This window comes from Sparus aurata, chromosome 13 (genome assembly GCF_900880675.1).
Source record: "Sparus aurata chromosome 13, fSpaAur1.1, whole genome shotgun sequence".
Classification (NCBI taxonomy): Eukaryota; Metazoa; Chordata; class Actinopteri; order Spariformes; family Sparidae; genus Sparus; species Sparus aurata.
In genome coordinates this window covers 12864235-12885714 of record NC_044199.1, presented here as the reverse complement: position 1 = coordinate 12885714, position 21480 = coordinate 12864235, and the positions used below count along the sequence as shown (strand labels likewise).

At 42.3% G+C, this 21480-nt stretch overlaps 3 protein-coding genes across 6 annotated transcripts; 1 reads left to right on the top strand and 2 right to left on the bottom strand.

The window, feature by feature from the left end:
* Positions 1-1185: 1185 nt before the first annotated feature.
* cfap298 (cilia and flagella associated protein 298) lies at positions 1186-3972 on the top strand. 3 transcript variants are annotated; one of them, XM_030439006.1, is made up of 8 exons: positions 1186-1321; positions 1619-1777; positions 2116-2283; positions 2701-2768; positions 2852-3010; positions 3143-3274; positions 3365-3460; positions 3542-3972. In XM_030439006.1, the coding sequence occupies exons 2-8, from the start codon at positions 1639-1641 to the stop codon at positions 3650-3652; spliced, it is 873 nt and encodes a 290-aa protein (XP_030294866.1). In that variant the 5' UTR covers positions 1186-1321; positions 1619-1638; the 3' UTR covers positions 3653-3972. The 3 variants fall into 3 exon arrangements, with proteins under 3 accessions (XP_030294866.1, XP_030294867.1, XP_030294869.1); XM_030439007.1 differs by having other exon boundaries at positions 1196-1321; positions 1622-1777; XM_030439009.1 differs by lacking the exons at positions 1186-1321; positions 1619-1777; positions 2701-2768 and having other exon boundaries at positions 2206-2283.
* A 1195-nt stretch (positions 3973-5167) lies between these two features.
* eva1c (eva-1 homolog C (C. elegans)) lies at positions 5168-14617 on the bottom strand. 2 transcript variants are annotated; one of them, XM_030439004.1, is made up of 8 exons: positions 14051-14617; positions 12359-12555; positions 11994-12117; positions 11746-11898; positions 9395-9538; positions 8693-8770; positions 6061-6168; positions 5168-5977 (listed from the first exon to the last, which is right to left on the bottom strand). In XM_030439004.1, the coding sequence occupies exons 1-8, from the start codon at positions 14145-14147 to the stop codon at positions 5574-5576; spliced, it is 1305 nt and encodes a 434-aa protein (XP_030294864.1). In that variant the 5' UTR covers positions 14148-14617; the 3' UTR covers positions 5168-5573. The 2 variants fall into 2 exon arrangements, with proteins under 2 accessions (XP_030294864.1, XP_030294865.1); XM_030439005.1 differs by having other exon boundaries at positions 14076-14178.
* Positions 14618-17479: 2862 nt separating this feature from the next.
* On the bottom strand, positions 17480-20852 carry haus1 (HAUS augmin-like complex, subunit 1). Its single transcript, XM_030439062.1, has 9 exons — positions 20682-20852; positions 20410-20584; positions 19612-19747; positions 19391-19525; positions 19172-19295; positions 18441-18506; positions 18277-18348; positions 18010-18057; positions 17480-17914 (listed from the first exon to the last, which is right to left on the bottom strand). The coding sequence occupies exons 1-9, from the start codon at positions 20700-20702 to the stop codon at positions 17870-17872; spliced, it is 822 nt and encodes a 273-aa protein (XP_030294922.1). The 5' UTR covers positions 20703-20852; the 3' UTR covers positions 17480-17869.
* Between the last annotated feature and the right edge of the window lie 628 nt (positions 20853-21480).

Here is a 21480-nt window from a genome sequence, read left to right as displayed (position 1 = left end):
TTGATGTTTGTCTTCTTTTGGAATGTAAACTTAAACTGTAGTTGTGCAGACATTTTAACCATCTGTTCGTTGATGGAATTGGCTCAATTTCAGTGTTTCTACAACAAAACTTTGTGCCTTCTATATGCCCTTTAATTTAGATGGCCTTTTCTATTCCCTTTATATTATTTGCAAATGGATAAATAGCCTCTCAAAGCACCCAGGCAGTTATTTTTTACGGACCTAATATTTATGTGAGTTTGATTTGCACCCATAGCGAAACCCCTTTTTTAAATTATATTTTGCAGCCAAAATGTTCTTATTATAATTCACAACCTTTTTGTTTACTACATAAATATTTGCCACTTGTTTTCATATAGATGTGTGTTCTTGTCCCTTTCTACCCCATCATATTTTAGTCACTCATTCAAACATAATTCTCTAACATATTATTTAAATACTAGACAGGTTGACCGTTCTTCCCTCCTTTTTTTTTGTAAAACCAGATATATCAGTGTGACAAAGTGGTATATAAAGTGGCTCGTATATTGAATGCCAACCTAGATATCATTGAAACTTTGCTAGTTTCTTTTTTTACATTTTTTATTTTAGGATTAGTGTCAGTGAATAGGCACCGCAGTCTACTGTTATTTCATTCATTTTATTTGTGTGTTTGTGTATGGTACTTTGATTTGCCAATTTCATGCAAAGGAAAAGATATTTAGAAATGAACAAGCTTGAAAAGATAACTTGGGTTCAATCAATCCATCAAGCAAAGCACACGGTCCCTGTTAAGCGTCCTACATTTAGTTTATCTTTCTATCAATCTATTTTGTGGAAATTCAGTTTATTAATTTTGGTGGTTTTATTGTGTTTATTTATTTTCCATATTCACAGTTTACAAAACATGATATGACATACTGTAATATAACACAACATTACCATGACAAAACATAAACATAAAACCAGCCCCTTTAAGTTTGATACATACAGTCCATACAAACTTTACCCTTCCACATAGACTAGTCGCCACTAAACAGCTACATACAATAAATAATACATTACTAGTGTTCTACATTATTAAGATATCAATAAAATGATAGAACTCATTTCTTTCAGCCACAATCGGGACTAAAACAAACTTCATGAGGACTATAATTTGTTATTTATAATGTGTTACCATTACTCGCCATTAGAGGGCAGTGACACTGTTGCCACCTGCCGTAATTAATTCACACGAAGAAGAAGAAGTAGTACTACAGACACTGCTGTATTCTCATGTGAAGCTTCTCGTGTCACCGGTTCTAAACGAAATCTGAGTCCAGTCTTAACAAGTTCACAGGTGAGTGGTACCAGTATTATACGTCACTGTAGATGGATTAACTCTTAAAATATTGAGCGAGTCAATGTATACAGCTAAAGTAAACCCGCTAGCTTGTTTAAAGCTAACGTAACCTTAGCTGGTGTTTTTCTGGAAGCGTCCGCACACTGCTGTTGCTATGGTTACACCTGTTTTCCTTGGGAGGGGGGAACCGGGCGCTACTTTTACTCTCGGGCACATCTTCGTGTTGTTGCAGGCTCATTCAATCTAGAAAATAAAAATAAGACGCATTAAACTTCCCCTAAACGTCTCTCTTAGCAGGTAAACGGGCTGGCGAGATGGTGCAGCTGCATGTGAAGCGTGGAGACGAGAGCCAGTTTCTTTACAGCACGACCGTGGACGCGCCTCTGGAGACGGTGATCCAGCAGGTTACAGCCATTTACAACGGGAGACTCAAAGTGGACAGATTATGTTCAGGTGAGACACAAGACATACACAGTTGTTCTCTCTGTACACGCTTGTCTGTGTAGGGATGATGAGAGGCTTCGGCAGGCTTCACTCACACCTCATTGTTTAACTGCTGTTTAACCTGGATAACTGCTTGCTAGCAAAACACCACTAGGCTTGTTATGTTAAGTTAATACAAATCAGAGATAAAGAAGTAACTTTTTAGGTGCATAAGGGTGTTTCCAATATCAAATAACACTCTCAGTGTTATACCTGTGTCACGTCTCTGAGCTCTTGCAGCAGCAAGATGTTTAAGTCTTAGGAGAATACACTCACACAGACTTCCCTGTTCGTGTTTTCGCCCTCAGAGATCCCAGAGCTGGCAGACCACGGAGTCACACTGCCACCTAACATGCAGGGGCTTACAGAGGAGCAGATTGTAGATCTGAGACTTCAGGATGAATGGGAAGACAAGTGCGTACCCAGCGGAGGGCCAGTACTTAAGAAGGATGAGATCGGGAGGAGGAATGGACATGGTGAGACTAACATTTAAGACATACATTTTCTTAAACTTTAAGGAGATTATCCTAAATACCTGTCTACTGTTATCACAAGGAAGTTGCCGCTTCATATTCCTTTCAGACTTTCCTTTTTTGCGGGGGTCCTGTTCATTTAGTTGTAGCTTTGAACTGCAAACAAATTCTGCAATTAAGTAATATCAGTTCAATTGCAAGTATGTAATTTCCTTGCCCCAGCCATTGTGCATCCCTGTTGTGGTTAACATATAAACATGTTACTGTCAATGGTGTTGTAAAGAGGATAATTTGCCATGCATTTCTTTTCATTTGCTCGAAAATATGTTGAATAAAGGAAGCTTTATTTTTGAGCAAGCATGGAAAAAAAAGAAAAGGGATTTGGGTAATCATACAGTCCGTCTCTTTGCCTTCTGCCAGCTCCAAATGATAAAATGAAAGAGGTGTTGATGAGGACAGTGGAGGAGGCCAAGGCACTGATCTCCAAAGTGAGTAACACTAAATCTTAGATTGTCTTATTCACTCAGACTCAATGTTTTTGACTCATTCTGTCTTTCTTTTCGTCTTTCAGAAACAGGTTCAAGCTAACGTTTGTGTCACCATTGAGATGGTAAAGACAGCCCTGGATCAGCTCAGGGGTGCTGTCATGATAGTGTATCCAATGGGGCTGCCTCCTCATGACCCTATCAGGATGGAGTTTGAGGACCGGGAAGACCTCTCGGGAACACAGGTGAACAGCTGAACCTGTCTCAAGTATCAGCTCTCAGTTATTTGTTATATTTGAAGGTGAAGCTGTCTTCACCGCTTCCCTGATGATCCGTCTTCCTCCCTCCTTCCTTGTCCATCTGTTTCCGTACCTCAGGCATCTCTGCAGGTGATCGCAGAAGACGAGTGCCAGCTCTGGTGGGCTGCCAAAGAAATGCAGAGGGGGAAAAAACTACAGGAATACATCGGCAAAAATGAAAAGACGAAGCTCGTGGTCAAAATCCAAAAAGTGAGAGTGATTTCGTCCAATCCGAAGCGAGTATTTTTCTGGCGTAAGTTGTGAGTATGACTGTAATCCATTCGTTGTCGTTCCCTTCAGAAAGGGCAGGGGGCACCAGCGAGAGAGCCGGTGATCACCGAGGAGCAGCAGAAACAGATGATGATGCATTACCACAGGAGGCAGGAGGAGCTGAAGGTGAGGAAAGGCTGACTAAAGAACACGTTGATGTTTGTGCTGAGCGTGCCTTCCTGACCTTCTCCCGGTAACTCTTTTCAGAAACTGGAGGAGGCAGATGACGATAGCCACCTGGACTCAGAGTGGTCGGACAGACAGGCCCTGAGAAAACAGTTTCAAGGCCTCACCAACATCAAATGGGGGCCCAGATGAAGAACCCCTAATACCTTGAAGCTGCTGCTCTGACCTGTACAGCTCTATATGCAACTGACTACAATGCCTTATTACAAACCTGAAATCACTTCAGCGTCTGTGTTATCTGAAGTTTATCTGAGTAGGTGTACTTCCGAAATGGCAATGTGAAGAAGACGTGGACTTATCGTACGACAGAAAAGGAAAATATGTCACATGGAAGCTGATGTTGTGATAAACCTGATTTATTCAAACTTAAATGTGTTCCTTTACCAAGTGTTTTAACCCTGTTGAAAAGTTATTTTTATTGAAGCGGGAAAAAAAATAAAAATGTAAGTTGATCTGCTGTACATTTTTATTGAATGTGTATAAAAAAAAAATCAAACAGCGTGGTTACCAGTGTAGGTTGTATGTGTGCACAATGTTCAAACATTTTATATTAACAATTTGTCAACATTCAACAAAGTCTCGGAGGTAGTGATTCGGCTGGAACACAGTTTTACACAAGGATGCTACACCTTTCCTCTCTTTGTCTCCCGTCGGTGACACACGCATCTGAAAGTTGGTGCTGCTCTGGAAGCAGGAAGTTGCCACATAGTAGATGGATCGTTCCAGCTCTTGTCCCAGCAGGGGATGTGGAAACTGTTCAGAACAAGAAGGTTGAACTGCGACTAAAGTGAGACGGAGTGGGACATATTGTCCAGATAGATCTTTAAAGAGATGGTAAACAGGTGTGGCAGGGGAAAGTGGGTCTATTTTAACCACACTTGTGTAGTGCTATAGGGAAAACTGTAATGCGCACATTTCTGTCAGTCAATAATAAATCATTTAGTGCTTCATTCTGGAGTTAAAACCCTGAGGGGTGTTAGGAGATACCTGAAGGACTTATGACAGATCATGTTCTTAAAACCATCTCCGACAACTTATATTTCCAAGAACCTCCTCGCTACAGTGGTCACAGCCTTGACTTAATTTTATCAGGCTGGATGGAGGTTTCGGCTCTGATTGTTTCGCATCACATCAGATCACTTTGTCATTACGTTTGAAGCAACACTTGACTGTCCATATGACATTGGCGCTGGTGAATTTACAACATGCCATAAGTGTATTGTGAGCAACGCCATGCGGGCCATTAGTCCTCCTCTCCTCAACCTCTTCCAGCTGAACTTTTCCTTTCCAAGACCACTGGCCATTTGTTGGAGCGACAACATAACTCCCGACAACTTTGTGATTTTTCAAGGTCAAGAACCCGGTTGGGTTAGACTTGATCTTAGATGTCTTAACTCAGCTTAACTTTCAGTTAGTGGGTGGTTTATTCTGGACTCACAAGTCATGTCTGTCCATCCCGGAAGAGAGATCTTCTGGCATGCCGTTTATTCCATTTTTCCCAGATAAAGGTTTTTGTTTGGGGTCTTTCCCTCATCTGAAACAAAGGTCTGAGGATATAGGGTGTTGTATATCGTATGGATTGTAACCCCCGTGAGGCGAATTAATGATATCGAGCTACATAAAAACAATTGACTTGATGTGAATGAATGTGGCAGCTATGTGACTTCTGTTTTTTTTTTTTTTAAAGTTATTTTACCTTTTTTTTTCCATGGCAGTAAACAATATTCCAACCTGAAATCTTAGCTTCATTTGGTGAAGAATGCGCATAAATACATTTAAACAATTACAGAAGATGTACGAGACCACCCATTTTACACATTTAAACCCTGTTGATCCCCTAAAAACTGGCTAGTACTGCAGTATAACCCCCAAAAATGACATTCTTCACAAACTGAGTGCTCGTTAAAAAATGGCAAAACACACAACAGACTGCTTTACAATGTCAAAAAAACAAACAAAAAAACATTGAATAATTCAAGGCTGGGAGCAGCTGCTGAGAATCCTGAACACACTCCTTAAGGTCGCTGAACAGCAGCCAGCGGTCACGGTTTAGTCAACACGAGCTGCCGTTCAGATAGGCGTTCATCCATATCTCCTGAATGATCATCTCTCTGCGCTCGATCCTCTCCGCCCGCTCGGCAGCCTCGCTCACATAAGTCACTTCCTCCCAGCCGTGTATTGCCTTCCTTTCTGCGGCCGAGATTAAAGAGCTTTCTGTTTCCTCTCCATCATCTTCATCCTCGTCATCCTCCTCCTCCTCCTCCTCCTCCTGCTGGTGGTGGTGGTGGTGGTGGTGGCGGGGGTTCACAGTCTGGCTGCGTGACTTGGGTGCGCGTCCGTCGTCTCGGCTGACCCGGCTCCACCTGCAGGTCACCCGGACCGAGACGGCGAGCAGCGTGAGCAGGAGGCCGACGCACACGCTGGAGGTGAACAGCAGCGCCGCCATCTCCGGATGCTCTGCGTGTGGAAGTGAAGGGGAGGAGATGCTTAAAACACAGAGTAGGTTCATGAGCACAGGTAAGCTATTGAACGGTGTTTACCTCTGATGTAGGCGTAGGTCAGCAGAGAGTTGCTCATCATGGCTCCTGAGTTGACCGGCCGTTTGGACCCTTTGGAGGGAGGCTCCTCCACATCTGCCGGAGGAGCTGCTGTGTAGATCAGAATTAGGAATGTGGGATTAGAAATGCTACGGAATGTAAAACAATGGCAACAGAAGTTGAACGAGGTCACAGTTCAATACAGATGAAATTGACTTTTTTAGAGATACATCTTCACCATGTCCAAAACAAGGAGCTACTGCATAGAAAATGTATGTCTCGTGTTTCGTTTATTTATTATTTTACAGTTTGTGTAGTTCTGTTTTTTACTAGGTGCACTTATCTAGTTTTGGGGAAGACATTCGAATCAGAAGAGAAATGTCATCTGAGTAATTTGACTCTGACTAAATAAACAAAATAAACAAGGACAACACAGCTTCAGAGTGACACCAGGATCCAAAAGTGGCTGAAGGTATGTCGATTGCTGCTCAGCGGCATACCAATCCCCAGACTGGTATAAAAATTCTCGGAGTGGTATATACCGATTCCCAGACTGGTATAAAGATTCTCGGAGCGGTATATACCGATTCCCAGACTGGTATAAAGATTCTCGGAGCGGTATATACCGATTCCCAGACTGGCATAAAGATTCTCGGAGCGGTATATACCGATTCCCAGACTGGCATAAAGATTCTCGGAGTGGCATTCTGCTATTATGCCGCGGTTATTCCACCGACACATAACGGTACGTGCCGCTTGAGATTGTTATGGCACTGAGAGACTGTTGGATGGGTACCGCTCCCTGGTGAATATGCAAATATAATGCCACTGAGCTGGTTTGACGACAAGTACTGCCGTAAATGTATTCCTTTTTTTTTGTCTTTATTGACAATGCATTATGTCTAAATTTCTGCCTACTACATAAAGCTAATGAAAGAGTTAGCCTTAGCTAACATGGCTAATGTTAGCCCAGCCACCATAGCCAGTCTGACTAATTGATAGAAGAAACTTTGAGCCAACCAATTATGGCATAATGTTTCATGTTCACTAGTGAACATGATACATAATATGCCACAATGGTTTATGTCCTGCGAAGTAGATTTTATATGAAGTAATGTATTATTGTGTTCTCCTAATAACGAAAACCTGTCACTAAGTATTGTTTTGTTGGTTGGCTCAAAGTTTCTGCTATCGATTAGTCAGACTGGCTACGGTGGCTGGGCTAACATTAGCCATATTGGCTAAGACTAGCTCTTTCTAGTTTATAGGCAGAAGTGTAGACATATTACTTTACTATCATATCGCAAGAGTTCCACGTGTAATTACTGTATATATGCTTACATCCCAACAACATACATATGTTCCTTTACTTACGGTAATGTGTTAAGTTAGCATTGTCAATAAATATTTTTTTTTGATATACATTTACGGCAGTACTTGTCGTCAAACCAGCTCAGTGGCATTATATTTGCATATTCATCAGGGAGCGGTACCCATCCAACAGTCTCTCAGTGCCATAACAATCTCAAGCGGCACATACTGTTATGTGCCGGTGGAATAACAGCGGCATAATAGCAGCATACCACTCCGAGAATCTTTATACCAGTCTGGGGATCGGTATACCACTCTGAGAATCTTTATACCAGTCTGGGGATCGGTATACCACTCTGAGAATCTTTATACCAGTCTGGGGATCGGTATATGCCGCTGAGCAGCAATCGACATACCTTCAGCCACTTTTGGATCAGGGCTCTACTGCAGCTTCATGCCGTTTTGCTTTGTTTATATGTGGCGGACCCTGCCACCTTTCTTCAAGCTTCAAACAGTGTTCTGGGGAACTTATTTTTCTCTGAGAACAGCTTGTGTAGTTATGGAGAAGAGGATGTTTTTTTATCACCTCACTGATAATGTAGATATTAAGATTCTGTGTTTGAATGTCGTCTCCAAAACTACACAGTGTCCCTTTAAATCAGGTTTGGGTTTTTGTGTAGAAATGCACATTTTCAATGCATAAAAACATTTGAAGTCTGCAAATTAAAGGTCGCAATCTTATAATTATGTTATTAATACAACTTATAATTAGCCAAACAATCTGCAACATTTGCATGTCTAAATACAGATTTTTTTGAGCAAAATAGCAAAAGGTTCTCTAAAATAACAGTCCCTCTTTTGAATATCGACAAAAAATACCGTTTTTATCCACTAAATTTACAGTGGATTATAGTTCAATACTGGCTGATACTGTATATCTTCAGTTATTACATTATGTTGTGTATTCAGGAGATATTCTACTGTTACAGCACTGGATTCTACCATAAACACAGCCCCTGTTGCACTGACCAGAGGCAGCTTTCCACAATGCGAGGCATTCAACACAAGGGGTCATGAAGCCCAGTGTCATGACTGTCACTACACAGCTGGTCTCAAGAAATGAACACCCACCGTGACAACCAACCGATTTAAGCAAGGATGTTCTGACATATGACAAACACTACAGTGAGATTTATGTGTAAAAAATATATATAAAGCTTAATCATGAAAAGCATGATGAATTGTACAGTTCAATAAAAAGTAAAAAAATAAAATAAAATTGCCACAGAAAAGCTGTAATTGCAACAAATCGCGATGCAGTTACCTTTTTCTGTGTCCACCGTGGGAGATGAGGTGGAGCTGAATATGTGAGGGTCTGCCTCTTTCAATAAAGTCTGCGGTACTATAGGAAGAAAGAGAGTCTTTACACTGCTGTGGAAACACTGATCCAGACTCTATGGTAACATCATGCCCGCTTCCCACATACGAACTGGGCCCACAATGGAATGACATTCTCACATTATGAATGCTTTTTTCTTCTAGTGGTTTTTTTTTGATAGCCGGTCTACAAGGGTAACACACATTGTTTCTCGCGTGAGACGGAGACGACGGCACACCAACGCGGGGCTGAAGCCCGCTCTCCAAAATTCTGATACGCGAACAATGTCGCAGCATGACCTCACTGGCATTTGTGCCAATCGTAGGAAGTTTATCAGGATGTCAGCCCCCCCGACCACGCACATCTGAGCACGCAGTCCATTATTCCTCAGCTACTGTGTTGTTGCTGGGTGTGATGATGATAAGAACAGCTGATGGCGGAGATCGGCAGATAACAATCCCCCAGGGGGGAGGCTACAAACGTTCACTGTCACATAATGAATGAATAGAGCGATAAAAACAAAAACAGACATGACGTGAGCTGCAGGCCTGTTCCTATTTTGAACCCCACCCCACCACCCCCTTTCTCTAATTTATCACCAGGGCGCGTAATTGCGTCTTGTGAATGAGGAAGCAGGGAGAGTCGCACCACAAGAATAGACCACGCTGAGGTACTTCCTGGTTCCTGGAAAGCAGGGGTCCCTAAAGGTCTGGTTGCCGACAGCAACGGCGCACTTCTGTTTGCCGTAGCAGGACTTGGACACGAGGTGCACAGCCTCGTGGTTGAGACACTCTGTGGGGAACAGCAGAGAGAGCCAGTCAGTGAATAAGAAACAGTGAACAGTGTGTGTGTGTGTGTGTGTGTGTGTGTGTGTGTGTGTGTGTAAAATGCTCACAACAAGGCTCACTTCATATGTAGGTTACTTCAGCTGCAATACCCAAACCACTGGTTCAATATTTTGCAGGACTTTGGTTATAATTTAACTACAATGAGATCACTTTTTGGCAGCCGTCTGATGTTTTTTTGTACAGACAAAGCAATGCTTGACTCAGTGCATCTGAGTTAGTTCAAAGGTCCAAATACATTTAAAGAAGTGTGTCATGGCATTGTAGATTTAGTATAACTTGGAAGAATCCCTCATAAACCTCTCTCCTATAGGCCGTTTTTTCAGAGCAGACGTTTTTTGGCCCGCCGCACCAGGAAAAGCACAGGTGCGCTCAATAACACTACCGACAGCAGAATGGAATGCGGCCATTACTGACGTTATTAGTTACACCTGTGCCTTTTTCTGCTTTTGCATTTCGAAACACATGCTGCGGAAAAAAAAGAAAGAAGAAAGCCTAGTGCATTGTTTTTTCTTTGTTTTTTTCTTTAATTGAGACCAAGTTGCCCCGTAAAATCCCTGTCGCTGCGTGCTGTGAAGCACAGCTGATATCTCCACAGGACCCTTCACTTATGTCACCGTCTGCCACAGGGCCTTTTTGGATAGAAGACGCATTGAGTCATGTCTCAGGAAGAAAACAGCTGTACACAATAACGTTACAAATGAATTCCGTTTATCTGCCTTGGCATCGATCATGCTGTCACTGCTTACTGGGATACTTGGATGTTCTTAGTAACACGTGTTTGTCCTGCTATGCTCAAATGTCTGCTGAGATTTAAGAAAAAAAAAAAAGGTTTTAGACGCTTATCACTGGCATTTGCATCGTTACTGAGAGATGCAGGGTCTCTGTGGAACTGTCGCTCTCTGTTTGGGAAGCAGAGAGAGGCGCCGGGAAGAGGCACTCGAGAACGTGCATAAAGTCACATGCTTTGGGCTGCAGTGGAAAATCTGACCCCAGTCCCTGACATAAGAAATCCACAGTCCAGCTGCATTAAAACAACTTGAACAAAAACATCCACAGGCTGGTGTAGGCAACCGACAGAGTCGGGGAAGGCCTCTTTTTTTTTTGCACGCCGCGTTACAATCCGCTCACATATTTTTTTGAATATGTGTAAACTGTAAAAGAATTGTTACGAAGAGCCCCTTTATCTGTGACCACAATCAGGTTGTCCATGCTATGGTCTATTGTGGAGTTTCACAGGCACTATTTACTAGATTTATTTATTAAGGACACTCAAATAAAGTGTCAGATAGTACATTTTGTGTTACCTTTCTGTGAAATATTATACAGTTACAGTTATACAATACAGTTTTTTGTTTTGAATTTTGTTTGTTATGTATACTGTCAATTATTACATATTGCAGTATGTAATATGTATTGCAGTATTCCTCAGTATTATCCACACTGTAGTTATAGTTTAGTACAAGACACAAATCTTTACATCTCTATTTCTATGTTTATATGTATATACAGAAAGTTGTCACATATTACAGTTTTATATTTTTTTTTATCACCTTGATATTTTTTGTATTTTAAATATTTTTTCTAACTCACTCTTGTGTCTCATTATCCTTATCTACTTATACCTTGTATATATCTATAGTGTGATATTTCTTTTCTAAAAGGAGCAACTGTAACGTACCCAGGTTCCCCCCATAGTGACCACAAACTATTTCTAATACATAATTTGACTTCATTACAGATAATCAAAGTTTAAAAACAATAATAATGCAACAGAGATGGTCTTAAAGGTTTAAAATTTAAAAAACTATTAAATATATCAAGTGTTTTCTATATTGCCTGTTTCATCTCTAAAAGGGAAACCTGTTGCTTTCTGCGGACATTATGTAGAAATGGGCATTCTGTGCGATTTGGCATCCCCCGCACAGTTTCGCCACTGTCGTACACACAAATCCCAGGTCTGTAACAATTTGTCAGACGTAACGTAGGTGCCGGCTACAAACAAAACCTATTGCATAATGTCGCACTAAAGCTGATTATGCTGTAATTTCATTCACCCAAAACTTTTCCTCTTTCACTGAGACATTATAAAACTTACCTCTTTGTTTGCCTGTGTAAAAAAAACAATCATCTGAATATTCAGTTCAGACTCACCGAACGGGGGTGGTCTCGTCAGGTGCGAGGGGCAGGTGCTGCTCTGGCCCAGGCTTCTCCCGTAGACAGCTGCATAGATGTTCAGGACCCTGGGGGGTTTGCAGCGCAGGATCATCGTTTCCCCGTCGCACACCACATGTCTTTTGTGTTCAGCTGAGCGAGGGGGGGAGAGCAAAAAAAGGATGACGAGGTAATGAGGACGCTGGCAGTGTGAAACTGAGGGGGGAGAACTGAGTTGCTGAACTCACTTGGTTTACACTTGTAGTCCACGTGGAGGTATTTGGTGGTGCCAGGGCAGGGGTCCTTCCCGAACAGCAGGTGGTTGACAGGCAGCTGGCAGTCTCTGTAGCTCTGACACTCTGACAGGAGCTTCTGCACGGCACACACCAGTGACAGTCAGCACTCGGGATTAGATGTTAACATCCAAAGCGAGCGCAGTGATCAGAAGTAAACTGTCATCGTCTAAGAGTGTGCTCGCTACAAAACTAAAACACATTTGGGGAGAAAATGCCTCCGATAAATTGGCTGTTGAACACCCACCAACACACAACTGACCCAGGGAGAGTAAAAAAAAAAAAAAAAAAGTGCTGCGTATCCCATCTATAAAATGCACCTGTAGAGCAGTAAAAGCTGAGCAGCTGTGGTTGTTGTGGGCTCTTAGCGGAGGGTCCGCCCCGCACAGCCTCGCCTCGCCCGTCCCGTAGAAGGCCGACTGGATGGAGATGGTGGAGTGACGTGGACAGTGGAGCCGCAGAGGGTGCCCGTCACACGCCCGAGCAGAGTGACTGGTGATGATCCTGGACAGGTAGTCTGTCAGACGAATACAGACACAGATGAATTACAGGGACACTCCACCAATTTTCTTTTTTTTCAGTCTACTTGTCAGGACGAGCACAACTCAGTCAGTGAAAACAGTAGTTTAATATGCTTTAACGTGGCTTCGGGCGGAGCTCTCCAGTGTTTGGGGAGGGGGAAAAACGTTGCTGTCATCAGGGCAATCTCAGTTTGGTTGTGCATTATACATTGTAGTTGTGGGGTTTGATAGAAGGAGGCACTCGCCAGACATTTTTGGAACTCAGCCCACGTTGGAAGCTAAAAGTCAGGCCTGGGTCACCATTACCGGTATTTCGGTAAATCTGTCTCCTGTGAGTCCCCGAAAATGTATGAAAGTGCAACACAAAATCACCAGAGTGCCCCTTAAATCCACTTAAATATACTGTAGAAGGGAAGTGACCCTCTGAGGGAGGGTGTGCCTGCAGGTGGCCCACTATTACAGAGGGAGAGAGGGAAACACCAACTTAAAAAACCTGTAGAAAAGGATTCTTAGCTTTGATTTATAGAATTGAAAAGGGGTTTTACTTTTTAATCTTCTTCTTCTGTGGTTTCGGACTAGTGTGTGTGGCCTCTTGGGAGTGCTGTCCGTCGCCTCATGTTGCTTAACAAGTGCTGACTGCCAGTTTTTCTTTCCTGGGTGGCAAACTCGCCAACTGTTTCTTTTTTGTCTTTTTTTTCTCGCTTGGTGTGCAGATGTGATTAAGTTACATCTGAGTCAAAGTCCTTAATCTTGAGATGTTTGGGCTATCTGCGCTTAAACAGTCCGGGAGTGGTCGACGCGGAGGGAACAGCAGGTGCCCGACTCCATTGGTTTTGGAGCTGCAATGATGAATTGATCAGTCGACTTTTTAAAAGTGCGATATGTAAGAATCGGCCATACTCCAAACCTATAGGGGGGCAGCATATCTCCAGGATAACTGCTAGCTGCTGCTATCTGTAGCTGCCATTCAGTAGTTAGCTCAGTTAGCCGTGCAGCTAGTGGTCCAGACTGGGAGCCTTTGCAGGTCACACTAGCTAGCATAGGAGTTTTGGACGGCGACAGGCCGGAAGCTAGCTGGTCAGCGTGCAATCCTCAGTAGATATCTCCACAACACTACATAGATAGTTATTTCTCCACATTCTGTTGGTAATTTTGGTCGTTTTTTGGGTTTTTTTTTTTTTTTGTAAGTTATTGACTAAAATTCTTACACGTTGCACCTTAAAATATATGGCCAACTATTTTAAAACTAAATTGAGTGGGTTGAGTCGTTTATTTATGAAAGAGAATGTCAACAAACGCTGATGACAGTTTTTCTGACATCACAAACACACACACACACACCACATGTCATCTGAAAAACAGCTGTTATTACACTCCTCATGACAGTAACAAAAGAGATCTTTAACCATGCTGATGTGTCCCCCATCCACCCTCCACCTCTCTGCATCATTACCACCATCACCATCATCATCATCATCATCATCATCTTACTTGAGAAATCAGCCAGTCCACTCACGCGTCTGGTCCACAGGAGCAGAGTCAGGTAGAAGAGGCTGTGGCTCCAGTCTAGACGGCTGATGACCCGCATCCCCTGTCTCTGAGATCATATTAGAGACGCTCGGAAATTCACTGCGGGCTGCGGGACTCCGTGAAAACCCGTGCGAGCAGGTCGGCGGGAGAAAGTCGTCCCCTCTCGACTTCATCCATGTGTCTTCTTTCTAAAGCAGAAAAAAATAATAAAAAAAATCTCACAGACAGAGCAGAATACAGCGCCTACCCGCAGCACGCAGAGAGGAGCTTAGAAAATAGCAGCTGCGCAACAAGTTGCTCAAAAAGTGACGGACGAGCGGAGATCAGCCCGACGCGTGGCCTCAAGTCCCGACGTCCCCCCCGCTGTCCGACAGCACGGATCTGCGAATCAATGCAATGCGGGAGGCTAAAGGCGTCTTACAGTAACAGCTGAGTGGGAATTATGGCGTGGGCGTGGCAGATAAAAACTATTTTAAAGGGAAGAGGGGGGCGACGCACACTCAATGGTATGACGCACGGCCGGGCAGGAGGGAGCTTTCTGTTTTCTCTCTCTCTCTCTCCCCCCCCCCCCCAAACATGAGGCGCATGTTTACTTTTTGGATTACTGCAAAAATACTTTCATTCTGCGGAGTTCCTCCTCTTCCTTTCTCCCCTCCCTCATCCTCCCTTCCCACTCGCACAAACTCACAGGTGCACGTTTTTTTTTTTGTTTTTTTTTAAATGTGTTTTTTTGGTGAACATTTCTTACAGTGTGAATGTGTTTCTCATTGTTTGAGATGGGGTGTTTTGTTAGTGTTTCCATATGAGATTTACCGTTTATCCTGTGACATAGCTGATATTTTTGGTCCCATCATGTATTTTTTTTTTTTTTTTTTAAAGGTACTCTATGCAACATTTCATCGTTTACAGTTTTGGTTGCAAGGGTCCTTTATTCTTGAACTGTATGCCCGTCTTACTTTGAGGTTTGTAAATACAAATGTAAACATCCAGCTTTAAAGTACACTGAAAACTCACGCAAACGAATGTTCCTCATATCAAGAGCTCTGCTTCTGTTTATAGGCCCGTAGAATAAAGTTGCATAGTGCACCTTTTGTTAAACAAGCGTGATTTGTTAAACATGCTCCGAAAATTTAGCTCGCACCGAGAAATGTTATTTTACAACTAAAATAAAATGATTGATATGACATTATGCATTGAACGACTCCAACGTCTCCTCATCCCCTCACTTCATTGCTGTACATTGCACACATTGAAGACCAATAAAAGATGTTTTATTTAATCCCACCCCCATGTCCCCACCACTTTTCAAAACAAAGTGACACAAACGCTTGTGTGGATTCGATGCGAGTGTAACTATTGAAAACACGCACAAATTGGACAGAGATTAAAGATCCCACACAAAAAGATTTATGAAGGCACGCGAACATCTCTAATGTGTGTCCGGATTATAGGAATCTGCAAATATATTCCATTTCACAACTTTAACTGCCGGACACGGGATTGGTTCTCAAACTGTTGTTGGGAATCACTTGCAGTTCTGATTGAGGAAAGGAAATTGTATTTTAAAAGTTTAAAAAGTAAGCAGCCACCTCTCACCCATCCTATTTCCACTTGAGCAAGAGAAGGACTCTGTTGTGTCTTTTTTCGTGAAATCAGATTTTCAGGGAGCACCGAGAGAATTTAAGCTTCAAACAATGAATGTGAAAGCAGGCTTCTAGTGTCAGCCTCTGCACATACATCATTCTGAACACACAGTGAGGCTCAAACATTCAACCGTGGAAACACGAAGAAGACGCACACTTTTGACACGAGGGGGACTTTAACACACACCCGGAAAATAAAGGAAACTATTACCACAGCACACTGTCATAATTCTTAACAAGAAAGGAACCAATAAATAAGAAGGCACATATAAAATATAGTGCCAGTTCCAAAATAATACACAGCACACTTTAGTGTTACTGATGCTTTGTGTGTGTCCCAAATTCACTTCAGATGTGTGGTTTTTTTTTCCAAGTTTCAAGCCAGCGATATTATGATTCTGTTTCTTTTCATAAACTGTTGATGCCCCAGCCGTGGTGCCTTTGAATGAAGCAGGGGGCCTACTGGGTAAATTGCTCCGTTGCCCCACATCCATGACCCACTCCATGGTAACCGGTCAATCTACGTGTCAGACTGCAGAGCAGGCCTACAACAGTCAAACTGACAGAGACGTTGGGGTCTCCACGCTCGCCTCCCAGAAGGGGGGAGGAACTGCGAGGTGATATTTTGCATACAAACTGGACAACAGACCCCCTAGTCGGTTCTATTCTCTGTACTTTAGCTTTAGGCTCCCAGGGAGTGGCTCCCAAAACCCCTTTCATGAACGGTTATCCCTCCAAAGCCGGTGGAATTTTGTTGTCAAGCTGGAGATGTTTCCTACACTTTGTTTTCAAGACGAGATCCAGACACGTGGGTCAAAAAATGAAGTAAAAAAAAGCACCTGAGTCGATGTACACATTTATACTCATGAGGTATGGTGAAAAGACATTTATCTGAAATATGTAGACGTGTAGGCAGAGGATATCGTATTATTTTTGTAAATGCATAGATTAAACACACTGGAAAGAACCAGTTAACCTCCTTGTGCGTGCTTTTTCCAACTGTTCATTGTAGATACACAATGCTGTTACGTTCCATGACTTACTTAAAATGTAAGAAGTCTTTCCCATCATTTTTTACATTTTCCCTAAGTTCGACCTGCTATATTTTATATGAAAATGTTGGGATCTTGTTTAAAATTAAAAAAATATATTATTTTCTACGGGTTTTCTGCTCTTTTGTTCACACAACCTGTAGCTCCAATGATGGACCAATCGTAGGATTCAGCAGGGTTTCTGATGTCTTTACACTTAATAAAGTATAATACAACTATTAAAATCAGATTTAATCATGTAAATGTAGAGGTTTTCTTTTGATTACTCTTGCAAAGTTGCCACACGGATGGATTTAAAACATATTGCAGTTCATTCCAACACAGACGCCACTCATATTAAACCACCTCTTTCTGCTCCTTTCATCAGACAGAGTGATGATCAATGTGCATCTGGTGGACAAACTTGTTCAAAGAAATAATTCTCACGACATGTTATCGAAACGAAAGCCCTCCATTAGATAACAGAGATTGGATTAAGAAGACAAAACATTTGATTAGCGTTAATGATGTTTTCTGTCATACAGGAAGAGACGGAGACGAAGCAGACAAATCCGGCAAAACATAGTGATTTACACTGCCTCCTGAAACCTGACATGATTTGTTCATAAATCAACAATCATAAATGTGTGTGTGTGTGTTTTTTTATATAAATTGTAAGTACAGATCTTTGAAAGAAATCAGCTGTTCAGTCCAGCAAGGTTTTTTTTTTTTTTATTGACTCAGATCGTTCAAAATAAGGGGCTGTGATTTTTTTGCGGCGGTTACGATTAAAGAGACTGCATCACAATACAAAAAGGACAGATCTAATGAGAGTGAACCATTATAAAAAATTCCCCATCTTAGGCAACTTCATATGAGAGTAAATTATAGTAACAGAGATTTGCTTAGACACTTAGCACTTGGAGCTTTAAAGCAACATTGAGTAGAAAATGGCCTTCCGTGTGATTTGGCGCCCCCCACAGTTTGAGTGCAACATCCATGATAACAGGATAACCGGCCAAAAAGGTCCCTAGACATGGCAACTTACTTCATTACACTACATTTACAGCTCAAAAACAGGAAACATATCAACATTGCAAACATCTTCACTTAAAATCCATATTCATCTCCAACTGAGAATCGATTGCAGCCTGTAATTGAGGAAAGAAAAAAATATGGCATAAAAAAAAAAAAAAAAAGTATGCAACCAGTGAATGATCCATCACTAAACAAACAAGATACTCACCAGTTCTCTTTTTGCTTCTTCTATTTTCACTTGAGCGAGAGAGGGATTCTGTTGCGGTGTTAAAAATAAAAATACATTTCGTGAAGTCAAATGCAAAAACTGATATCTAAACGCGATTCACTGATTTCTCTAAGGCTGGTTTAATTAGGTGAAATTTACACACATGAACACAAATTAAAACGTCCATTTTATGATGAAATATTTTGAATAATGTAAAGGCATTTCTTTTTGTTGGACTGTCATGTCACAATCTGAAAACAGACATACCGGGCTCAGGTCCATGTAAGGCTCCAGTTTCTTTTTCAAAGGGATTATTTCTTGTTTCAGCGCAGTGACCTCCTGCAGAGAGAAATATAAGATCGCACTTTTCAAACCCTGAAAGCAGAGTTGTTACATTTTCATTACCAGTGGTACTTGACTGCTGAAATTACCTCAGAGAGCTTGACAATAGCCTCGTGGGTGATGGACTTGTCCATGTTCCTGGATACCAGTTGGGCCTGCAGGATTGAGATAGAAAATGGATAAAAACACCCAACCAAGCTCCAGGACAGACAGTGATACGAAGGGCGTTAACTGTTGGACCTGCCTCAACCAGAGGCAGGAAACTGATGCCCACATGATCCCCGGGTCAAACTACAGCGTGGATTTCTTAATAAACAAAACTGAAAACTCTGTCTGATGAGGGTTATTTTGTCAGAAAGCAATTTCTGCACCCTTTGCAACATTTCTGGAGGCATTTTGTTCTGTGGCAACATTACTTAGCTATTAATTCAGAAACCTGCATGGCATAATGGCTATCACAAACACTTCATGTTTTCTAAAAGACTCTGCCCATCCTTTTCATGTTCCGCCTTGAAACTGACTATTTTATCCCCCCGGTTGTTTGATTTTTGTCTGCACATCGCAGTGGCAGAGGACAACGATAATGTATGCCTCTTCAGCCTGCATAGCAAGCTGTCATTAGAGCGATTCTAATTATTTTTTCTGAAGCAGAACAAACCTCTCACGAAGACATGAATATTAAAAAACAACCAGGATGAAATGGAGAGAAGCACACTTCTTGTGGAGTGTCTGGGCATTGTTACGCCAATGAACACCTTCATGGGCAACTCAACGTGCACTGTGCAGCTAATATAGATGCAGATACAACACCACAACACACCTCTGCCCTCTCCCGTCTGTTGGCCAGCTCTTTGGCCTTTGCCGTCACGAAATCCATGTTGAGCAGCCTCTCCTCCGCTTGAGCGCTCTCCACCGCCTGAGATTTGACCGATTTGTTGACATCCCTGCGGACAATTAACAGCACTGATTAGAGATGAAGCACAGCGTGCATGTAATAGCCAAACATATGATCATGCCAAAGTCATCCTCTGGATCTTACTCTTGTAAGGTGCTTCGCAGCACCAGAGTCGCTCCAAGCCTCTTTCTGAGGGCCCGCAGTTCCCTCTCAAGCCTCCTGTTTGACTTCTCTGCCTCCAGAAGTTCGTTGGTGAGGTTGTTCACTGCAGGCATAAAGCTAGACGAGACATGATCATCAGGGAAACTACCAGCAAGATAAAACAGTGACAGAAAATAGATTTCAGCAGGGGGGTGACAGTGTACCTGCCCAGCGATGTGTCTCGGACTCCGAGCACCATGGCGGTGTCCACTAACGCAGACAAGTAATCAGACGCGGGCTTTGACAAGCTCGCATAGGAGAGGCCAACCCCTTGTAGGAGAACTTCCTGGAGATGAGCGCCTAGACCGATGAGAAACGATTGAATACGCTGTAAGTGCTTAAGGAAAATAATGCACAGCAATGTTGTCTGACACAAGAATAAACTGTTTACATAACAGTGAAGTGTTTAAAGACACTAGATAAGACTACTAATAGTTCTGTATCCACCTGGGTCTTGTTTTCATGATTCCTAGGGATTACGGTTGAACAGTTAAGTTAAATATTATCAAATAGTGATTTAAAACAGAGGGGAAGAGATGCACCAAACTATTTGTGCAGCCTTTCTAGTAATAATTACATTGCACTTAGGTTAATTGCTGAGATATGGAAGCTGCATTGTTGAGAAGAAGAATGAAGGAGAGCCAGGTGATCTGATGATTATACATAGTTTAATCAAAACCCTGAGAGGGATTTGAAAGAGCAAAAAGAGGTGAAAGGGGACATTATTTCCAGTGTATATGTATAATGATGTAATATTACTGTCATTTCTGAATTCGGCTAAACAGTGGATTAACATAACATGGCTAATCAATCATGTATCTCTCCCCCGTCAGTCTTATTGCAGCAATGTCTGTTCCCAGATCTCAGTGAGGACAACTGAATGAACCTCAGTCAGTTTGCATCAAAAGCACTGTCAGTCGATATTTCTTTGGATTCAGCTGCTATTTGTGGGTTGTACTCACCCTCTGCTTGATACTCTGATGCTTTCTGTTTGAGGTCCTCTATGAGCAGAGACGTGTCACTGCACCGGGCTTCACTGGACTGTGCCAGCTGGTACAGGATGTCCACGGTCCTTGTGTTGACCTCGAAGTGCGGCACCGGCTGGTCTCCGAACACGGCGCTGAGCCAGCTGTTCACCTGGGGGGAGCGACATGAAACCCGGATGATGAACAAACGCCAACAGCAGCCTGTGCGTTAACTCATAAAGTCGTTCAAACGAGACCGTGAACATTACCTTTTCGATCTTTTCACACATTGCGAAAGACACCACAGTCGAAACCACACCAACTACCTTCTTAAAATGTAGGGTTGTAGAGTGGCCTTAAGAAAAACAACAACAGTTCCTGATTTCGCGCTCCCAAAATCATCCCAATAACTTCCTGGTTACCAGCCAATGAAAGGAAGTAGCAGTGTCCACGCGATATCAAGACTTTCCCGCCCTCAAGTCCCGCCCTTTCCGGTGGACCCCATGGGACATTTGTGTATCTTAAACAAACACAAAAAACAGATTGAAACTGGCGGCGAATTATGTAAATACGAACAATAAAGCCGGCATATTACATAAATCCAAGCTAAAGCTTTTGGTATTATTAATAAAATGTATCCGGTTCAAGTTTCCTCCATGCTCCCAAAGATAAAGATCAGGCCAAGATGGTTCACGGGATGGGGATTCCGATACACACAATTTTGATAAATTTATATTAATGAATGATCGATCCGAGGGGATTTTTGTTGTTGTTGCAATATTTAATTTTATTTGACATACCAGAAAAAAGGATGAAAAACATCTGCTCATCTAGGCAACTGGATCAATAGGCTATTCATGTGCAGTGCTCATAAAACACCAATCATGGATAAATATAAATATATTTCCTCAGAAGTAATATTGCACTGGTAAATTTAGAGGTTAAAAGAAAGATGTGAGGACAAAGCAGGAGACAAATACAGTATGGCCATGAACTATAATACCAAAAGGATATCGATGGACTTCCTATTGATTCCCAGGGTCGGTTGGGTCAAATCAATTCAGTCCG

Coding starts and splice junctions, on each gene's coding strand:
- cfap298 (XM_030439006.1), top strand. CDS start 1,639: ATGGTGCAGCTGCATGTGAAGCGTGGAGACGAGAGCCAGTTTCTTTAC. Junction 1,778..2,115: donor AGTGGACAGATTATGTTCAG/GTGAGACACAAG, acceptor TTTCGCCCTCAG/AGATCCCAGAGCTGGCAGAC. Junction 2,769..2,851: donor CCAAGGCACTGATCTCCAAA/GTGAGTAACACT, acceptor TTCGTCTTTCAG/AAACAGGTTCAAGCTAACGT.
- eva1c (XM_030439004.1), bottom strand. CDS start 14,147: ATGCGGGTCATCAGCCGTCTAGACTGGAGCCACAGCCTCTTCTACCTG. Junction 12,556..14,050: donor TGGACTGGCTGATTTCTCAA/GTAAGATGATGA, acceptor TTCGTCTGACAG/ACTACCTGTCCAGGATCATC. Junction 11,899..11,993: donor GGACTACAAGTGTAAACCAA/GTGAGTTCAGCA, acceptor CCCCTCGCTCAG/CTGAACACAAAAGACATGTG.
- haus1 (XM_030439062.1), bottom strand. CDS start 20,702: ATGTGTGAAAAGATCGAAAAG. Junction 19,296..19,390: donor CTGCGAAGCACCTTACAAGA/GTAAGATCCAGA, acceptor AATTGTCCGCAG/GGATGTCAACAAATCGGTCA. Junction 18,349..18,440: donor CTATTGTCAAGCTCTCTGAG/GTAATTTCAGCA, acceptor TTCTCTCTGCAG/GAGGTCACTGCGCTGAAACA.